Source organism: Phascolarctos cinereus, unplaced genomic scaffold, assembly GCF_003287225.1.
Source record: "Phascolarctos cinereus isolate Bilbo 61053 unplaced genomic scaffold, phaCin_HiC Scaffold_3;HRSCAF=262, whole genome shotgun sequence".
Classification (NCBI taxonomy): Eukaryota; Metazoa; Chordata; class Mammalia; order Diprotodontia; family Phascolarctidae; genus Phascolarctos; species Phascolarctos cinereus.
The window spans coordinates 203,449,190-203,470,053 of NW_027555736.1; the positions used below are offsets into that span (position 1 = coordinate 203,449,190).

The following is a 20,864-nucleotide window of genomic DNA, read 5'->3' on the forward strand; positions in this document are numbered from 1 at the left end:
AAATAAGGATAGTCCTCTGTGATCATTGAGAAAGGATTATTATTTTTTTTTTTTGGCTAGGCAATGGGGTTAAGTGACTTGCCCAGGGTCACACAGCTAGTAAGTGTTTTGTGTCTGAGGCTGCATTTGAACTCAGGTACTCCTGAATTCAGGGCCGGTGCTCTATCCACTGCACCACCTAGCTGCCCTGAGAAAGGATTATTTTTTTTGAAAGTCACAGAATAATCAAAGATAATGGAGATTTCTTATTTGGAATTAAGATACGTGAAATAGGCAGGTCTACTTAGTATAGTAATGAAGCTATCAGTAAGAAAGTTCAAGAAGATAAATAGCTGAAGCAATAATTGCATCAATATGCAATAATTCTGTGTATTAGACTAGGAAGAAGGACTATGGTAAATAAATCGGGTCCAGAATTGAACTTTAAGTAATTATCTCCTCTATAAATATTTTCTTTTTTTTTCCAGAAGTTTTCCTGTCTCTTATCCACAAAAGTGTTATAATTCACCACTACCAGGATGGTACATATTCGCCTGCTGGAATTGCCACCTTTGTTGCTTATCTTTCAATTTTCAGACCTAAAAAATTTTAAAGTCTGTTTTTTTTTTTCAGGCAGCCAATAAGAGGTATGCTCTAAGAAAGAGAGACAGGCAATACGCTTGATCTTACTATTTCATTTTCCCTTTAAATAATATGACCTAAAATATTTTGTTCATTTATCTCTATAATTTTATTTTATCTTGAAGAAAAAAAAAACTTTCCCCAAAGGAACACATTTGACTTTATAAGAGACCAATGGGAAACAGAATCCAATATATAGAAATAAGGAAATATACCCATATACAAGCCTGCTTGCATGTATATATGTACATACGAATGGCTACATTTTGAGATGTCAGTCTTTACCATGCAAACTGGAGGAATTCGTAAGTGAAAATATTTTTACTTTTTGTTTGTCAAAGTTGAATATTTAGAAATAGGCACATTACAAAAATCACAAAACAAATTTTAAACATGCAGTTTTAATTCAGTATCAACTACTTTACTTTTCAAAGTAGGCTTCTCTTCTCTTTCGTAGTTCTTCTGAAGTAAGAGATGTTGGTGAATTTGTACCTGATGTCTGTGAAATATCTTCTGAAATATTTCTGGAACCACCTAAAATTTTTTTTTAAAATTTACTTTTCTATTCAATAATAAAAGGTTATATTTAAAGTAAAATAATTACATCAAGTTTTTAAACTGTTTATTTTTTTTAACAAATAATTTGATTTTAAACAAGCCCCATTAATGATTTAAATTCAACTAATGTTAATAAAAACCAAACTTTTTTACCCCCATTATACAGCTAATTGTATATATGGTACAGAACTCTTAATCTAACAACTAGCATGAGAATAGAAGGGTCTGTAAGAAAGCAGTATATATGTGTGTACATATACATTCATTATACATATATACATGTATAGATGTGAATATGTGTATCTGTATATGTGTGTGTACATATTTGTGTGTGTGTGTGTGTGTGTGTATTTATAGGCAGCCTCCACTTTTTAGATTAAATGCCTTTCTAGCAACTACTCAAAGTAGAAGCCCATATGGTAAACTCTTCATTGTTCGAATTATTTTTGGTTGTCTCTGTCAATTTGGATATCTACAGAAATAGTCAGATATAAAAAGTGTCAAATAATGGAAGTACTACCATTACCAGACACCATTAAGACAGTACAGCATATATGTTCAATTACTGTCCAATTGGACCAAAATCTCTCTTGCGGATACAAACATTTGGAAAACAGTTCATTGTAATTATAGCCACTGAAATGATCAAAATGGCTGGCCCACATTAGACACTGCATCTATTAGAACAATTCCATTAAACAAAGTGCTACAGCAGAGTATAATCATTACTTACATATTTCAAAGGATCTATCAGTGTGGGTTCTTCTACCAACTTAGGCTGCAACCCTTAAATGCCTTAACAGACTAGTTTCGTGAACTGCTAGGGCCAAAATAATTCATTATCTGATGATCTACTTTCTTATAACATATTTCTCCTGACTTAGCTTGGCTGGTACTTGGACCACAGATAGTCCATCACTAGTTCTCTACTAAAAGTCTTACTTTGATGCTTCAACAAAGTGTAGAGGCAAGCTTGGATTCTTGAAGATTATGCTGGCAGAATACAAGCTCTTTCCTCCAAGCTGGAAAAGCTTTGAGTATGAGGCCTGGAAATCCTGTCAGACAGATATAAAACTAATCTGAACACCCATGAATAATTAAATTAGCTGTGGCGAATAATCTACACATGTATATTAAGAGTATATTTTGAGAAGTCAGAAATGGCAGGAAATAATGCACACTGGCATCAAAATCAAACAACTGAAACCCATGCTACACTTCTTAAGCAGAAAGATTTCTGAAAGAGAAACAATGTGTATGCAAATTGGTACCTTGCATACTAAGTCGAATTGCTCTACGCAGATCTGCTTCTTCATCTTCCATATCAATTTCCTGTCGACTTAGTGCTAGTGCTCTTTGTAGATTCTCTTCATCTTCATCTAACATTCCTGTTCCATCATATGAATGACTTACTTCTAAAGACTGCTCTAGGTCTGTTTTCTGTACTCTGGAAAACACAAAAATTCAGTCACCTAATTCTAAAAAACTACTCTATTTAGGTTCTGCTATGAATAAATGTTATAAAAAGATTTTATTTAATTAAAAATGTAAGAAATACAGCTAGAAAGTTCTTATTATGCAATGAGAAACATGCACAGAAATATCAACAACTAAAAAAAAATTGACAAATACCAAATATCCCTAATGAACACTGATGAAAAAATGTTAAAATACTGTAAAGAGTTTACAACAAAATATTGATTATACACTATAACCAGGTTGAATTGATACAGGGAAGAAAGGATTGGCTTAATATAAAGAAAAATATGAACATGATGGTGCATATTAACAAAAATAATAATAAAAATATGACTATAATGAGACAAAATCTAACACTCATTTCTGCTAAAAATGCTAGAGAGCATAGGAGTAAATGGATTTTTCCTTTATATAGATGGTAGTATTTATCTAAAACCAAGACAACATTACATGTAATGGAGAAATATTATAGTCCTTTCTAATCAGATCAGAGCTAAAGCAAGAATGTCTAGTATTTACCACTATTATTTGTTATAGGTCTAGAAATGCTAGCTATAGCAATTATAATAGGAGAAAATTAAGGTACTAAGCATAAGAAAAGGAGAAATAAAACCAATTTTTTTTTGCACACAATATGATGATCTAGCTAGAGAACCCAAAAGAACTGACTAAAAAATTCAAACTAATTTAAGCCAACTTGTAGGATATCAAATATACATATATCTGGATTTTTCCATATTTCTAACAAAACTTGGAACAAAGCAATAGAGAAATTACATTCAAAACGACTACAGAATATTTGAAACATTTGGGAGGCTATCTATCAAGATATATATAGGAAACATATGAATACAACTACAAAGCACTTTTTACAGAAATAAAGACAGAGTAAGTAATTATCTCCAATAAGTAATTAGAGAAATAGTAATAGCTCATGATTACCAACATAATAAAAATGACTATACTGTCATTTCACTTATTTAATGCAGAAAAAATCAAATTATCAAAAGATTACCTTACAGAGCTAGAAAAATAATGAAATTTATCTGGAGAAACAAAAAAAGCCAAAAGTCTCAAAAGAAATAATATAAAATAAAAGTGACAAGGGGGCCAACCAGTATCAGAACTTAAACCATACTACAAAGCAGGAAGCATAAAATATTTGGCAACTCTAAAAACCACTCTATTTTTAACAAATACATTTTACCAAAATATAAATATGTCATTATTAGCAAAGAATCAGTGCACTTCTATAAGTCACTGGACATAATTTTTATAAGGACATTATACTAGCACAAATGCTACCCTAGGTTTTTATCTAGGCGTGGGTCATAATTGTTATAATTGTCATAATAGCTCATAAGTTGTCTAGAGACTACAAACCAATCTATTTATATGGGAAAATTCTTATTTAAGCACCATGCTTCCTTACCTTTGATCTTTTAGTTGAGCTAATTCTTCTCCAATGAGTTTTGGTCTATGCATTTGTTGTACCCGAATCATCTGCAGAAGCTGGTCAGCTTCACAGTCTGGTAGATCACCCTTAACAACAAATATGGAATAACCTGAAGAAAAAAAAATAGAAGAACTACTGTAGATAGCTATGTGTCCAAAGTATTTCAGAATAAGAGCTATAACTTGAGTAAGAAAGTCATATATTTTAACCTAAAGATCAGAATATAAAATATCATTTTACTACCTTTTTCATAAAGAGTAACATGAATAGCTGAAACCTGTAGGTAACAGAGAAAGCTAAAGCAACTCCATTTTATCTGCAGTTCCTCTATCTTGCCCTGACTCTGTCTATATTGCAACTCTCAATCTGTCTGTGACCCTCCTTACTGTTGAAACAGCAAGAACAGTCCTATTAGGGCATAGCTGCAAGAGATAGCTAACCTGAAGAAGACTTTTTCCTGTTACTAGCCCCTGCAACAGGCCTGATGCAATCAAAGGATACTACTTTCCCTATTCCTGCCCTGGGAATCCCCCCAGCAACAGCCCTATCAAATCCTGAGGTACCCCATACTCAACTCATCTCCTGCCTAAATTGAAACCTATATAAGTTTTGTCATTTTGTTCCTTCAGGAACTCTCTGCATGGATGGGGCTCCCTTGCTGGTGAACTCAATAAACCCTTGCTGGTATCTGAATTTATGGTATTGGGTTTCAGTTACGGTTTTGGGGTTTTGGTTCTGGTACTGATTAGTTGTGGCACCAACAATTTCACCCACAAACCCAAACACCTGAAAGTCATGTGTAAAATTTGGTAAGCACTACATTGAAAAATTCTTAATTTTTCTTACCTTCCTGTTGTAACTGAGCCAAGAAAAGTGCAAGATAAGTATCTGATATTAATTCTGGACCCGTCAAGAGAGAATTTAGATTAAACCACTGGAGAAAAACAATTGTGAGATATCTATATTAACATGCAATACAGATTTTTAACAACATTGTATTTGTAAAGAACACATTTGATCTAGAAAATAATTAGGAATTTCTAAATGACTAAAATAATTTCAAATGGAGACTTCAAAAAATTCAAGAAAACTGTGATTAAAGGAGACTGAAAAAAAAAAGTCATACCCCTATGTTATTATTACCATTTTTTAAAAGGGGTGGGGGTAGGTCTTAATAAAATTTACTCCATTACAATTTGATAGAAAATAGTCTAATCTGTACTCAGTTCTTAAGAATTTAGACCGACATTTCTATTATTCAAAGGTGTAAACAGAACAAAATCACAAAACCTAGGCACCTTGACAAAGATGACAGAAATAAGAAGTCCAGCTGAAATTTAACAACGATCACATACGTGTGACTTTTAGTCACCATCAATATGAGGTAAATGAATCATTAAGAGATGCAAATTTCCACATGCCACTGCTCATGAGCTACTATTTCTACTGGATTATATCTTAAGTCTCTAAAAGCATTATTATCTTCAACTGAGGAATACTATGGTGGAAAGAAGAGTCGAGTTGAAAAGAAGTATCAATTTTTTTTTTTTTGGTGAGGCAACTGGGGTTAAGTGACTTGCCTAGGGTCACATAGCTAGTAAGAGTCAAGTGTCTGGTCTAAGACAGTATTTGAACTCAGGTCTTCTTGACTCTAGGGCCAGTGCTCTATCCACTATACCACCTAGCTGCCCCCAAGGAGTATCAATTTTAAATAAATATGGGAGCTAGTTAGGCTGCAGAATCACAGATTCTCAGAGCTGGAAGGCCCTTGAAGAGGTCATCCTAGCCCCCCTTGTTCTGAACACTATATGCCAATTAATGTATGCTGAGACTGTATGAGCTTTTTTGTTTGCAATGTCGCACTGCTGACTTCATATTGAACTTGCAATCTTCCTAAACTTACTTTTTTTTTTCCACATGAATTCTCAATGAGTCATGTAGTGGAAGCTAGCCTCAGTTTCCTTATCTTTAAAACAAAGGGGTGGTGGTGGTGGTTATAACCTCTAAGATTCTTTCAAACTTTAAATCAGTAATTCTACGTTTCCTTTTAGGCTTTAAAGTTTCTAAAGTGCTTTACACAAATCTTGTTTGATTCTCATTTCCAGATGAAGATACAGCCTGAGAAAGGTTAACTGACTTCCCAGGGTCACACAGTTAGTGTCTGGAGGCAGGATACAAACTTATAGCTTCCTAACTGTACTGTGCTTTATTCATTACACTTGTCCATAGGATATTATGAGACTTTGCTAAACACCCAGGTAAAATCCAGATATACTAAATCTACTGCAGGTCTGCACAATCTGAGGCCCAAGGGACATAAGTGGCCCTCAGGCACGCTAAATGATTTCAGGCCGCCCAAAATCCTTTGGCGGGCCATAGGTGTGCAGGTCTGATCTACCGTATTCTTTTGATGTACCAATTTTTTTTTGGCTTTTTGGTGAGGCTGTTGGGGTTAAGTGACTTGCCCAAAGTCACACAGCTAGTAAGTGTCAAGTGTCTGAGGCCAGATTTGAACTCAGGTCCTCCTGACTCCACGGCCATTGATGCATCAATTTTAACCTGCGTGGCACAGTCCCACAAGAATAATGTCAGGACTGCTAAAGCTCAGAATAAGATAAGGATGGCAAGGACTTCTTCGAAGAAAGAAAGGTTTTTTTTTGTTTTGGCTACACTGGGAAAAATCAAAATAAGAGACAGGACTATTACTTAGAATGCATGGGGTATGGGGGCAATTAGGTGGCACAGTAGATAGAGTACCGGCCCTGGATTTAGGAGGACCTGAGATCAAATCCAGCCTCAGACACATAACACTTACTAGCTGTGTAACCCTGGGCAAGTCACTTAACTCCCTTGCCTAGCAAAGAAAAAAAAAAAGAATGCATGGGATAATATTAAATGATAGCAAGAAGGCAGAAATACTCAACTCAGAGTTTTTGCTTTATTTTGCTAAGGAAAATAAACTTTGGCTAGGAAAAGATAGAAGAAAAACAGACAATAATGAATTGAAAACCAGGGAAGTAGGAAGAGAGCACCCTAGCCATTTTTGATTAGCTTGAGCCACCTGATCCAGAAGAACCACTTCCCAAGGCACCGAAAGAACTAAGAACTGGCAGCTGTGTGACTGCTGAGCCATCCTCAGTGATCTCTGAAAGATAATGGAGAACGGGAGAGGTGCCCATACTGGAAAAGGACAAACACGGTTCTGATTTTCAAAAAGTAAAAGAGTAAAATACATAATTATAGACTTATGAGTTTGACTGATTCTTGGAAAAATTCTAGAATTAAAGAGATAGTGAGGATTGAGAAGAGGAAGCAGTTATCACAAGAGTCAGTAAGGCTTCAGCAAGTACAGGTCAGGTCTGATTAACCTATTAACCTTATATAACAGGACAGACTAGTAAATCAGGGAGATGCTACATAATCTATCCAGACTTTTTTTTTGTGGATGGGGGACGCAGCCTTATAAGTATTTCTCACAAGAACTCAAGTTTTCATTCTTTCCTTATTTTTTTCTCTTCTCTTCCATATTTTACTTTCCCTTTTCTGTCTAGTGGCTCTCCTGACCTTTCATATACTTAGATGCTTAAGTATTTATGCTGTTACAGAAAGCTTCTTTGCCCCAAATTAGAGCATTACAGAATCAGAGATTTAAAGCATAGTTCTTTCTCTGGATGTAGATAGCATTCCCATCATGAGTCTTTTAGAATTGTCTTAGATTACTGAATTGCTAAGAAAAGCTAAGTTTAACAAAGTCAGTCATCTCACAATGTTGCTGTCACTGTATACACTGTTCTCCTGGTTCTGTTCATTTCACTCGGCATCAGTTCATGTAAGTCAAGGTTGTTATCAAATCCGTCTGCTCACCATTTCTTATGAAACAATACCATTCCATTACATTCATACACCACAACTTGTTCAGCCATTCTCGTGAGACTAGAGTATTTCTAAGGTCTTTTCTGCCTCTAAGTCTATGAACCCCCTTTAAAAGTGAAAAAAACACGAGTCAGACATGGGAAATAAATTTCCCCAGATCAGACTAGTTTGATCATTGTGGAAAATATGAAGAAATGTGTTATAAACAAATGTATGGTAAAGTGGATCCAGAATTGATTTTTTGATCAGATACCAAAAGTTAGTCATTAATGGTTTGTCAACTTGAAAGAAGGTCTCCAATGAAGTGCCTCAGTCCTGTGCTGTTTAACATCAATGACTGAGAGAAAAGCAGAGACAGTTAAAGCTAACAAAATGAAATTTAGCACAGATAAGTGTAAAGTCCTTAGGTGAGATCAAGACTGATTTCACAAGTATAAGATGGGAGAATTATAGCTAGATTATAGTCTATCTGTAAGACCAGAGGAATTCTGAAGAACCATGGGTTCAGTATGAATCAATAGTATGAAAAGGAAGCTAAAAAAGCTAATATGATCTGAGGCTACGTCGAGAAGCATAGTGTCCAGAAAGAGAGATGTGGTAGTCCTGGCATACTCTACCCTGGCAGGACCATATCTGGCACATGGTCTTTAGTTTTATGTATTATATGTGCCTGGCACATAGAAGGTACTTAATAAATGCTTCTTGATTGATTGATACTTCAGAAAGGTCATTAATAAATGGGAAAGGGTCCAAAGCACAGGGAAGAAGATAGGGAAGGTCTCTGATTATTCCATTACAAGACTTGGATGAAGGAACTGGTGATGTCCCACTTGAAAACAGAATGGGGGAAGAAGGGAATCATGATTACTCTCTTCAAGTATTTGAGGGGTAGTCATGTGTTAGAGGCATTAGACTTGTTACATGTGGCCGCTGAGAACAGAACTGGAAGCAATGGATGGATACTGAAGAGAGGCAGATTTAGGCTCAACGTAAAGAAAAACTTCTTAATAATTTGAGCTATGAAAAAGTAGAACTGGCTGTCTCAGAAGGTGGTGGGCTCCCACAGGTCTTCAAGCATGGGATAGATAAGAGTTTCTGCCAAGAATGTTTTAGAAGAGATTCCTTCTAGCTCATATTCTGTACTTTGTCAAAAAAGAAACTGACATGAACTCACCTCGACTAAGTCTATCATTGCTTTATTTTCTAAAAGTGCTTACAAAGTTATATACTCTAGAATCTTGCCATGAATTTTAAGTTATCATACAGAAACAATAAACCAATATTTCTTATATTTTTTCATGTGACAAAGGTCAGAATAACTGAAAGTATGAAAAAACTCAATTTTGTTTGAAATTTACAAAGCAACTCAGAACAAACATATGGTGCAAAATGTAGCAATAAATGAGTGATAGTGATGTATTGTAATGATACATCAACATACACAGCGATACATTCATTGAGCGATAAATGTAGCAATAAAATGAGTAGGCTGACTAGCTTACTGGGAGAAAAGTACCTATCAGCATGGTCTTGAACATTAAAATAAAACTTTTATGTGGCTCTAAAGTGTTATTTTTTAAGAACTCAGAGACTTTTAGAAATGAAGATATTTATGTATTTTATAAAAGTCCTCTCTAAAATACAATACTAGTGGGGTTTTGCTGAACTATGAAGCAGGCTTAAAAATTTTTTTTGTAGTCAAACATAGCTACAACTGTAATGAATTTAGAACTAGATCAGAGATTTATCTTTCCAATTACTGTTTATGTCAGAGAATAATTTACTAACTCTTACTACCAAAAAGTAGTTAGATTGTTTTCATGCATCAAAATGATTTGTGTTTCCGTGATTTAGTCTGAGACACTAAAGTAGCTTACTTCCAGTACTTTCAATAACTGGTACCTGTGCTTTATTTCCACTTTTATAACTTATGCACTTTAAAAACACATAGCCTCTGGCTGAAACATTATACAAAAGAATAAAATGTAAAAGGTAATAAAAAGGTTTTCAAAAAGAAAGACTACCAAGAGATCACATTTTTTAGGACTAATTCAAAAGAGCTCTGTTAGGTGTAATGCAATTTCTTGGTTAATTGGTATTCCACATACATTAACTACTACTTAGTGGCAAGATTACTTATCTTGTTACCAAAAAACTCTCTTTCTAAGTAGTCCCAACACATTCCAAAACTGGCAGGGTAGGTGAGATCCTTAGGATATAAACCTAATTATATGTGGTACAGTTGGGCCTGCTAAGTAAGCAGAGAAAGGGTGTCAAAATTGGGATGCAACACAGTACAATGGAAAGAATGCTGAATTTAGCAACAACAGAATCTGGGCGGGGCTCGAAGCCCAGCCCTTCTACTTGCTACGTGGACACATTGGGCAAGTCACTGAACATGTCTGATCCTTGCTTTTCTCATCTATAAAACGAGAGCACAACTACATTATTGGTTCGACTAAGACTAAGATAGCATTAAGCAAGTACTGGCCTACCAATGTACTCTAAGCTTTATCTCCATCACTCAAGCTATCTAATTCTACATTCCACCTAAAAGAATAAGTGATCACAAAACAACTATATTCTTAATACAACCATATGTCTATATCTACTTCGAATTGATGCCATGGAATACAAAAATAAACAAAATGTCACTAATGGAACTATTCTCTCTCTCTTTTTGTGAGGCAATCAGGGTTAGGTGACTTGCCCAGGGTCACACAGTATCATGTGTCTGAGACTAGATTTGAACTCAGGTCCTCCTGACTCCAGGGCTGGTGCTCTATCCACTGTGCCATCTAGCTGCCCCTTGGAACTATTCTCTAAATTCTAAATAGGAGGCTAAAATGAGGAAATGGGCATGGTACAAGGAAAGAAAAGGAATTACCTGTTTTCCTAATTTTCGAACTGTAAACCAATGTTCCTTATAGTTGCATATAAATGATCTTTCATTTCTAGAAAAATAAAACACAATATATTAGTTCAAGTGATTGAGTCTATATTAATTTTAGCTTGTCTACTATTTCAAAATTACCATATTTTTGCACAACTGCGGCAATCTATTACCCTGTCCAGGTTTTTGTGGTTAATAATAATATTTTAAAAGTTTTACAAACTGTAGTGGTATATATGTGGAAAAGTGAGTGATGTCATGCTATGTATGGCATCACATACCATTCAAGAATAAGCACTGTGCTGCCACAGATACAGAGATGTCATGAAGGCTCAGAGGACATATGTTCACATAAATCCCAAAAAGATGAAAAAGGAAAGGCTGAGGGAACAAAACAAGGTAACATCATAATAAAAGAGTTTAATGCATATTTCTCTTAAAAATTAAGACACACTTTGAGAAGTTATTGTTATTATTTTTTTTGTATCTTTTGTGTGTATAAAAAATGAAAGCAGGGAGCTAAAAAGAAAGTCTTACATAGGATCGATCCCGAGCCTCTGATACTCTGGGCTGTTGAAGAGGATTAGCTCTAAACCCCAAACTTTCAAGGCATTGCTTATAACCTGTTAAAAAATAGCAACTTTTCATGAGATAAGCCATTCAACTCCAAATTTAAGCAATGCTGCCACTTTAGCCTCTATGAACAATTACCCAGATTTTCCCCACAAAGCTATTATTTTTGTTTAAATTGCTATTAACTGGAAACCTTTAGGATAGCAACACTCAAAATTCAACCTTCACATATCTACATACAGCACACAACAAACAGAGCATTAAAAAAGAACTGAATATCAAAACTAGCTTTCTTGCTGAAAAGTTCCCATAGTACCACACAACCCCTAGATAAAACACAGCCTCAAATATTCAGATGCATATGCTATCACAATCTTACTCTATTCTTAGAACTAGTCTACAACATAAATCTAAATGTGTAAGTTTGGAATATGGCTGCTGTTGGGGCTACTTTAGAAAATTAACATGAAGCTCACTACCAGAGTTAGTGAGGATATAATTAAATGTCTTTCAAAGAAGGTTCTACTCTAGGGATATAAAATGCAGGTCTTATGCATTTCAAACTTATGTAATCATGGGTTCATGGTTTATAGAAAAAATCAAATTTCTTGACATTGATCATTTAAAGCTGTTTGGAAGAAGAGGGAGTTAAATCTGAATATTCACCTTTCACCCCACCAAGCTAGTTAACAAAGTAGCAAGTGAGCCAAGCAATGGCATAGGAAAAAGAAAGGGGGGGGGACACAATGTAGCAGGCAAACTTGAATTAGCATCAAGAGCAGTGCAGCACAATTAGGAACATAGGAATTGCCATACCGGATCAGACCATTGATCCATCTAGTCCCGTATCCTGCCTCCAGCAGTAGCCATTACCTACAACAGTAGCACAATTAAGCAGTGGTAGGAAATGCAATTGAATGATGAGGCCAGGGAGGTGCACAAAGGGAGAATATGAAGAAAGATATAAGAAGAAATTGGCCCCTCAAAGGAACTGAGAGGTAACTTTGTACGCACCACATAAAGGACCCTGTGAGAAACAAAAGAAAAAACTCATACAAAATAGACAGCATCCCACAAACACATATACACACACCCACACGCCCATACACACCTACCCATCCCAGGGACCCTGGAGAGAGCCATAAGTAAAGAAAAGCAAAAGCCACAGAGCATCACCAAGGGATCAAATTTTTATAGATTTAAAGACAAATAGTAGCTATAATGCTGATTTTTGCAGTGACTGGCAAGAATTAACCCAAGAAGTAATAAGTTTGAAATATTTTGGTTTGTTAGTAGAACCATTATTAAAAGTTAATTGAAAATGAAATAACTCTACTTTTTAAAAGCAGTTGAAAGTACTCAAATTCTGAAAAATTATATGAGAATTATGTAAGCTTCTTTTAAGTACCCTTGACTAATCCTATGGTCAACCTGATGGAAGAACTTTAGGAATATTCATATTACTATGATGACTAAAAAAGAAATGTTCTGAAAAGCAAGGTACAATATTAGTCATACTTACTTGAATAGAGAAGAAACCACTGTCATCCATATTTCCTGAAGGTTGCTGTTCAATTTTGACAGGTGACAGCATAAGAGGAGAAATGAACATTAGGATACATAATTAAAAATCACCAGTTTACAAATTCAGCTAATAGTTGTAATTAGGTCAAAATCCTGAAATAATTAGTGCATCCTTTCAAAACATTAGTTATTCAACAAATTAATCAGTAAATGTAATATTCCCTAGAACATGGGTAATTGAAAAAAATGTATTCAAACTACACTTCATGGGGAAAGAATATAAATGGTCTACAGACCGAAACATTATTACCTGTAAAAATGTTCGATAGTCTTCACTAGTGACTCCTCCCTCTGCCATCCTCATCCTCTCTTCTTCATCTAGCTGATGAGCAATAGAGGATAATTCCACAGGACTAAAATATTCCCCTTGCAATAGATTATTCAGGCAATGTTGAGCACAAAGTGAGCCTTCTTGCTAATAATGCAAAGAAAAGATGTGATTATCATTTGCTAAATATCTTTGTATAGCAGTTTTCTTTGAAGAGGAATTTAGCAGTTTTATCTTTGATACATTGAACCCACCACCTCTTTAGCTTTGAAACAAGAATGGCTCAGATGCTACACTTAAAACTTACTTGTTTATACTTAGGGTACAATTTAACAGTGAACAAAGGAATCACAGTCTAATCAACCTCTTAGCTATAAGTTGGTGGGGGTTTCTTTGACATTTTAAAATGCCATGAAATAAATAGCACAGTATCACCTAATACAGCACATCTTATATTTCTCTATAAGTATTCCATTACTGACTTTACAACTACTCCATGACTGTAATAGTATTTAGTTTCTCTTACTTTCAGGGCCCTGAAGAATTAATAAACAACAGTAACCTCATTTGAGAGATTACACATCATTCACATCAATGTGAATTTCAGGCATCCTGATTTACAATTATTTTGTTTTGTCAAGTACAATGTCCTTTCTTACTCCATCTCCCAAACATGCCATTTTATACACTAATTTTTAACTGTCAAAGAACTGAGGAAGCAGAGAAAAATTTGGTATGTCAAGTACAGTCTTTTAGCTATGTAACTTCGAAATGCCTTTAAGAGGAATTTCTCAACTAACTTATAAAGAGTTAGGAAGATCTGAATTTGAATTCTGTCTCAGACACTTACAAGCTGTGTGACCTTGGACAAGTCATTTAATCCCTTTGAGTCTGTTTCCTCATTTATAAAATGAGAGGGTTGGTTCGCTAGCCTCTAAGATGCCTCAAAAAGTTCTTATGGGGAAATCTAAAGTTAAAATTCTAAGTTCCCTGCTCAATCAGATTCATAAGATCACACTTCTGCTGTGAGTCAGGGTACGTTGTGGGGATATGGGCAAGTGTTTGACTAGAAAAAAAGGCAGAAAAAATCCAGAGGTTTGAGTAGAAGATAACCCTAGGGTTTGGGCCCCCAGTGGTTTAAAGCCATCTTAGTATGGTTCCCAGGCCCTGTCTGATGTTTAGATCAGACAAATACAGAAGAGAATGAAGTGCCAGAACAGACTGGAAATCATTTAGTCCAATAGATAAATTTTACAGATGAAGAAACTGAAGGCCAAACAGTTATAAAAACAGGCTAAAAATTCAAGTTTCCTCACTCTTTGTCCAGAACTCTTTCCATCATACCACTTGGCCTTCTTTCCTAGGGCTACTATTCACTGAAACCACGTTTCCTGGAGTTTGGACTCCAATATAGGCATTTGGCCAAAAATATGATCACAGATCTAGATATGGAAGGGCCCTCAGAGGCCATCTGATTCCCATATCTATATATCTAACCCTCTTTTTCCTGAGCTCCAGTCTGTCATCACCAACTCCCTTTTGGTTATCTTAAACTGGATGACCTACAGGTATCTCAAACTGAACACAAAATAGAACTAATTATCTTTCCCTGAAAATCGATTCCTATTCTGAACTTTCCAATCACTGTCAATGGTACCACTATCCTTCCAGTTACCTAGGTTCACCTCCTTGACTCTTCATTCTCCCCAAGTGGAAGTAAGGTGGGAGAGCATTCCAGACAAGAGGAACATCCAGAGCAAAGACAAGGAGTAAGGAAATGCTGCACTGCATTCAAGGAATATTAAGTAGCCCCATGAAGCTGGAGTGTAGAATGCATGAAGAGTGTAAAGTATAAGACTGGACAGGTGACAAAGGGCCAGGCTATGAAGGTCTTTAAATGACAGAGGTCACTGTATTTGATCTTGAAGGTAACAGAGCCACTGGAATTTATTGGAGGGGGGAGGTCAGTCTTGTGCTTTAGGAAAATTACTTTGGCTGCTGAGTGGAGAATGGTTTGAAGCAGAAGGAGAGAGGCTTTAGGAAAACCAATTGGCACATAGTAGGTATTTAATAAATGTTGATTGACTATTGCAATGGTCCTGGAAAATGGTAAAGAGAACTTGAACTAAGGTGACTGCTGTGTAAGTAGAGAAAAGGGGACATATAAAAGAGATATTGTAGAGACAGAAACAATAAAATTTACCCACTTTGTGAGGATGAGTAAGAGTCAACAGTTGAAGCCATGAATCTGGGTGACTGGAAAAACAGTGATGTCTTTATAAAGGTTTGAAAAAGGAATAAGTTTTGGGGAAAACAGTTATTTTTGGACATGCTGGGTTTGAGATGCCTATAGGACATCCAATTCAAGATGTCCAAAAGACAATTGGTGATGTAGGAATAAAGCTCAGGAGACAGACAAAGCTGGATATATAGATCTGGGAATCATCTGCACAGAGACAACTGCGAAGATGGGAGCTGATGAGATAAACAAACATATTAATACAGTGAGAAGACAAGAGGGTTCAGGACGGAGTCTTGGGTATGATGTAAATAAAGAACCAGCAAAGAATTTGAGGAGCAATCAGACAGGCAGGAAGAAAAAAGGAGAGAAAAGTTACAGATACCAAGAGAAGCTGGTGATCAACAGTGTCAAAGTACATACAGAAGGATGAACTATGAACGACGAGGACTGAGAAAAGGTCATTAGCTTTGACAGTTAAGAGATTATTGCTGACTTTGGAAAGTAGTTCCAGTCGAGTAATGAACAGAAGCCAGGCTTAGGCTTTAGAAGACCATGAAAGTAGATGAAGTAGAGGCACCTAGTATAGACGGCTTTCTCAAGGAGCTTAGCCAAGAAGGGTAAAAAGAGATATAAGATGGTCTCTGGAAGGTAGGATCAAGTGAAGGATTTTTTAAGGTTGGGAGAAACAAAGGTGTTTGCAGGAACAAACATCTAAGGAAACTGAAGATTAGAGAGAAAACGGAAATGACAGAGGGTGCAATCTGCTGTTTAGAATCAAGAATGCATACATGTAGAGAGGTTTTCTTGGCAAGGAGAAAGGCTACCTCTTCATCCTATAATGAAGCAGGAGATAGTGGAAGACATGTCAGAAATGTAAGATGAAGAAGAGAGGAGGAGGGAGCTTTTGCTTAATGGCCTCAATTTTTTTGGTGATATTATACAAGCTCCTTATCAGAGAGGATGAGAGGAGACAAACAGGTTTTGAATAACTTCTTTGGTGAGAGAGATAGGAAATTGATTAGGAAGGCATGAAAGGATTGCCTTGCTGGAGTGGAGACCCTGTTGAGATTAAATAACATATATTTGAGGTGACTCAATCAACATTGGTTTCTTGATTTTCTCCAGTTCCATTCAGCAACATATGAACAGGCACATAGAAAGCAGATGGTAAGAGTAATCCTGGGTAGGAATTTTGGTACAGGCTTATAAGTCAAGGAAATAAGAGATTTGAGAGCAGAATAGAGTACAGATTTCAACTAATTAACTAAAGAGTAGAGATACAGAAGGGAGGAGAATGTAGTCAGTGATGGCATGGAAAAGAACTGATGGGTAGAAGGAACAGAAGTCATAGCAAGGACTAAGAATTTGGTCAGGAGTATAAGGAATAGGAAAAGATAAAATGACCCAAAAAATCATGATGCTAACCACTGGGGAATGAGTCTAGGCAGAGTATTAGTAACTGTAGAGAGGTCCTTTAAGGAAGGCAGGCTCAACTTTGTGGCAAGGGCTGCTTCTCAAAGGCATGCTGACATTACTGAGAAGTGGTAACAGCTTATGGAAGAAGGTAGAGAAAAAAGCACTAGGTAAAAACAGATTGGGGCAGTTAGGTGGCACAGTGGATAGAGCACTGGCCCTGGATTCAGGAGGACCTGAATTCAAATCCAGCCTCAGACACATAACACTTACTAGCTATGTGACTCTGGACAAGTCACTTAACCTCACTGCCTAGCGGCGCCCCCCCCAAAAAAAAACAGATAAGAATTCAAGTTTAGTATAAGAGAGCACAGATCTACAGATCTACAAATCTCAATAAATTCTGAGGGCATCATTGTATTATGACTTAGTAAAACTGACATTTATTTACTGTTTGAGAAGGCAGGGAAATGTGAACTCCATTTCAAGTTACAATGCAAAAAGACAACCAATCAGCTAATGTGAAAACTCAGTTATTCAGAAATACTTAGTCTCTAAAGTTTCCAAATAAATGAGGTTGTAAAGATTGTCCTGTGACTTAAACCAAAACGAAATATGAAGAAATATGAAGTGCTGAGTAAAGTCCACATTCAATTATTTGACAATGAAGGCACGATCATTCAAAACTCTTATTTCTATTAGGCTTTGGAGTTAACAATTTCCTCCCAAGTATTCTTCCAGTCAGGTTTTATTATGGGGTTTGTTTGGGGTTTTTTTTTTTTGTTTTTTTGTCCCCCCCAGGCAACTGGAGTTAAGTGACTTGCCCAGGGTCACACAGCTAGTTAAGTGTCAAGTGTTTCTTCTGAGGCTGATTTTGAACTCAGGTCCTCCTGACTTCAGGGGCAGTGCTCAATCCACTGCATCACCTAGCTGCCCCTAGTCAGGTTTTATTACGGATAATTCCACAGCTCCCTGCTTCCCCTCTCTTGCTTGCCTCATTATTTACCTAAGACTCATTTGTGCCTCTGAACAGAAAGCACTAAAAGCCAAATAATGCAGGAGTTAGAAGGAACCTTAGCAATCACCTAGTTTAATCCTCATATCACAGATGAAGAGGCAAAAATGACTTAAGTCTACATAGCCAGTAAGCAACAGAATGGGAATTCAAACCCAAGGATTATCTTTTGTGTGGAGGTAATGATTACTAAGGCTGAAGAACTGAAAGGCTGGTCTGGAAAGTCAGCTTTGGAAATCTGGAGAAAAATTGTCTGAAGGACTTCCAGTTTGAGACCATTCAATAGGAGATTAACTTCAGATGAAGTTAATGCTAGAAACAAGAAGTTCAAACATCAATAAAGAAGGACAAAGAAAAGCAAAATGATGGACAAAACATATAGGTGCTTAGATACTTCTAAAATATATCATATGGAGCTTTTGTTCCCAGAATATAGATTAGTTTATGATAGCTAAAGGGTGCTGGGTAACAAGAACAAAATAATCTGAGATTAAACATTTTTATGAGATCATTCACACACATATAAACTTTTTAGTGATATTTTATACATCCTCTATTATTCTCACCTTCTCACTTTCAATCTTTATCTACAAATAAGCTCATGTCTTCCCCATTTTCAAAAAACTTTTACTTGATCCCTCCATCTCTGCTAGTTATGATCCCATATCTATCCTCCCTTTTGTGGCTAAACTCCTTGAGAAGGCCTTCTACAACTGCCACCTCCACTTCTTTGCTCTTACTCTCTTAACTCTCTACAATCTGGCTTCCAACTTCATTACTCAATCAAAACTTTCCTCTTGGGGTAGCCAGGTGGTGCAGTGGATAGAGTGCCAGCCCTGGAGTCAGGAGGACCTGAGTTGAAATGTAGCCTCAGACACATAACACTCCCTAGATAGGTGATTCTGGGCAAGTCACTTAACCCAATTGCCTCATATAAAAAAAACACAAAAAACAAAAAAAAATCCCCAAAACTTTCCTCTTCAGTTATGATTCCTAAACTGCCTAATCTAAACTCCCCTTATCCTTACCCTTTCTGGCCTCTCTGTAGCCTCTGACACCACTGATTATTCTCTTCTTGATACTCTCTTCCTCCAATCTACTTATCCAGCCCTAACCTTTCTGACTTTGAGTCTTTCATCTCTATTGAATGGTCTCAAACTGGAAGTCCTTCAGACAAATCTAGGTGTCATCCTCAAATCCTCACTCTTTCTCACCCTCAAGTCCAATCTGTTGCCATCCTGTCAATTTTACCTTCATATCTCTCACAAATGTTTCTCTCTCCTCTGACACAGCCAACACATTGGTACAGGTCCCTGTCACCTCATACCTGGATTCAAGTTCTGATTCTGACAATACTAGTGTCCTGGGAAAGTCACTTAATCTCTCAGTGCCCCAGGCAATGTTCTAAAACCATAAATTGCAGACTAGATGACCATCTTCATTGGTAGAGGAAGTTTTCCACACCGCTGAAATTACAAGGTTCCATCCTCCCAAAACATAATTGGGTAATTTCATGAAGTAGCATGTAAAAGATTATTTAAAGGATTATAAAATGAAATACCCAGAAATACATATAAGATGTTAAAGACATGTATTACAGTGATGTTTCAATAGAAACAATCCTGGGGGCTGCATATTAACAAATTAACATTATCATGTTGTATTGCAGTTTTATTTTGTTAAAATTTTTCAATTACATTTTAATCTGATTCTGCAGCACTCTAGAGTGAGTTTGACACATTTGATGTATTATACAGAAGCAACTGCCACTAAAGTCCTATTACAATGAATATCTCATGATATGGAGGTAACCTATATTCATGAAGACTATACCAGTTGAATGGAAGCATGGCTGATTAGAGGACGATAAATTTATTTTGGAAGGACCTTTGAAGGTAAACTTTTCCAACCTGTTAATTTTATAGATAAGGAAACTGAGGCCCAAAGAGGTTATACGGCTTTCTCAAGGTCAGTTCTTTCTCAAGTACTAAGTGGCAGAAGCAAGATTCAAACACAAGTTCTCTGGCACCAAATTCAGTCTTTCCTATTGCACCAACAAAACCAGAATGATTTTGAGTAGAAGAAATAACAGTGTCTATTGAACAAGGAAATGCATAGCTGTTTGGGGAGACCATTTAAAGTATTAAAAAAAAAAACCCACTTCACTTGGGCATCAAAATAATGTCATAAAATTATATAATGGATAACATAAAAGACTCCACTCTTCCAAACTAATCTTGCCAGTTTTCCCTTCTACATATTGGCATTTATTATAAAATAAGAAAACAACACTTGCCCAAAGCTGTTAGTGGAAGGTTTCACCCACACCCAATGAGCCTGATAATTATAGAGAAGACAAGTTTCTCCACATACCACAACCATTTAATTGCCCTTATTTTCAAGTGGTCATTTAAGAATCAAAAGGAAGAAACAATCAGGAACAAACACATGTACAAAAGTCCTGTGCAGCTGATTAAGGGTTGGAGAAGCCCCAGTCAAATCGCAGGTCAGCTAAAGAGTAGCATTTATCTAATAAGAAACTGAAGCTGAGCTTAACTTCTATAAAGATGAATATGTGTGTAGTCCAGACACCTGGAACTAAAACCTCTTGTGGGCTAATTTCAATGGAGGGAGGAGAAAAGAGTACTAGTTTGGGGGCTTTTAATGACATACAATAATACAAATATTGACTACTCTGCACAGGACACTGGAGGGGTAACAGTTTTTAAAATGAGATTAGTTTTTTTTTCTCTTGAGAGGCAGAGAGAGAGACATCAATACAAACAGGGATTACACAGAATATTACACGACAAATACCTCAGAGGAGTAAAATATAAAGGACTATCTGAGGGCTGAGAGGAAGGTCAGGGGAAGGAGAGAAACCAGAGA

General features: G+C 36.3%; 1 protein-coding gene across 5 annotated transcripts in view; it reads right to left on the reverse strand.

Annotated features, from left to right (window-relative positions):
* The window catches only part of ATXN3 (ataxin 3), a 36,138-nt gene that overhangs the window by 14,377 nt on the left and 897 nt on the right, over positions 1-20,864 (reverse strand). For 3 of the 5 annotated variants that reach the window (XR_002327826.2, XM_021004269.2, XM_021004268.2), the window contains 8 exons: positions 13,288-13,452; positions 12,976-13,020; positions 11,418-11,503; positions 10,875-10,941; positions 4,961-5,048; positions 4,091-4,223; positions 2,451-2,626; positions 1,047-1,155 (listed from right to left, as the gene is read on the reverse strand). Coding sequence is in view for 4 of the 5 variants with exons in the window: in XM_021004268.2 (XP_020859927.1) it covers positions 1,047-1,155; positions 2,451-2,626; positions 4,091-4,223; positions 4,961-5,048; positions 10,875-10,941; positions 11,418-11,503; positions 12,976-13,020; positions 13,288-13,452 (869 nt within the window). In the remaining variant the exon portion in view is untranslated. Of the gene's footprint in view, positions 1-1,046; positions 1,156-2,121; positions 2,235-2,450; positions 2,627-4,090; positions 4,224-4,960; positions 5,049-10,874; positions 10,942-11,417; positions 11,504-12,975; positions 13,021-13,287; positions 13,453-20,864 lie in introns of those variants that run through there. The other 2 variants (XM_021004270.2, XM_021004271.2) reach the window with 2 other exon arrangements.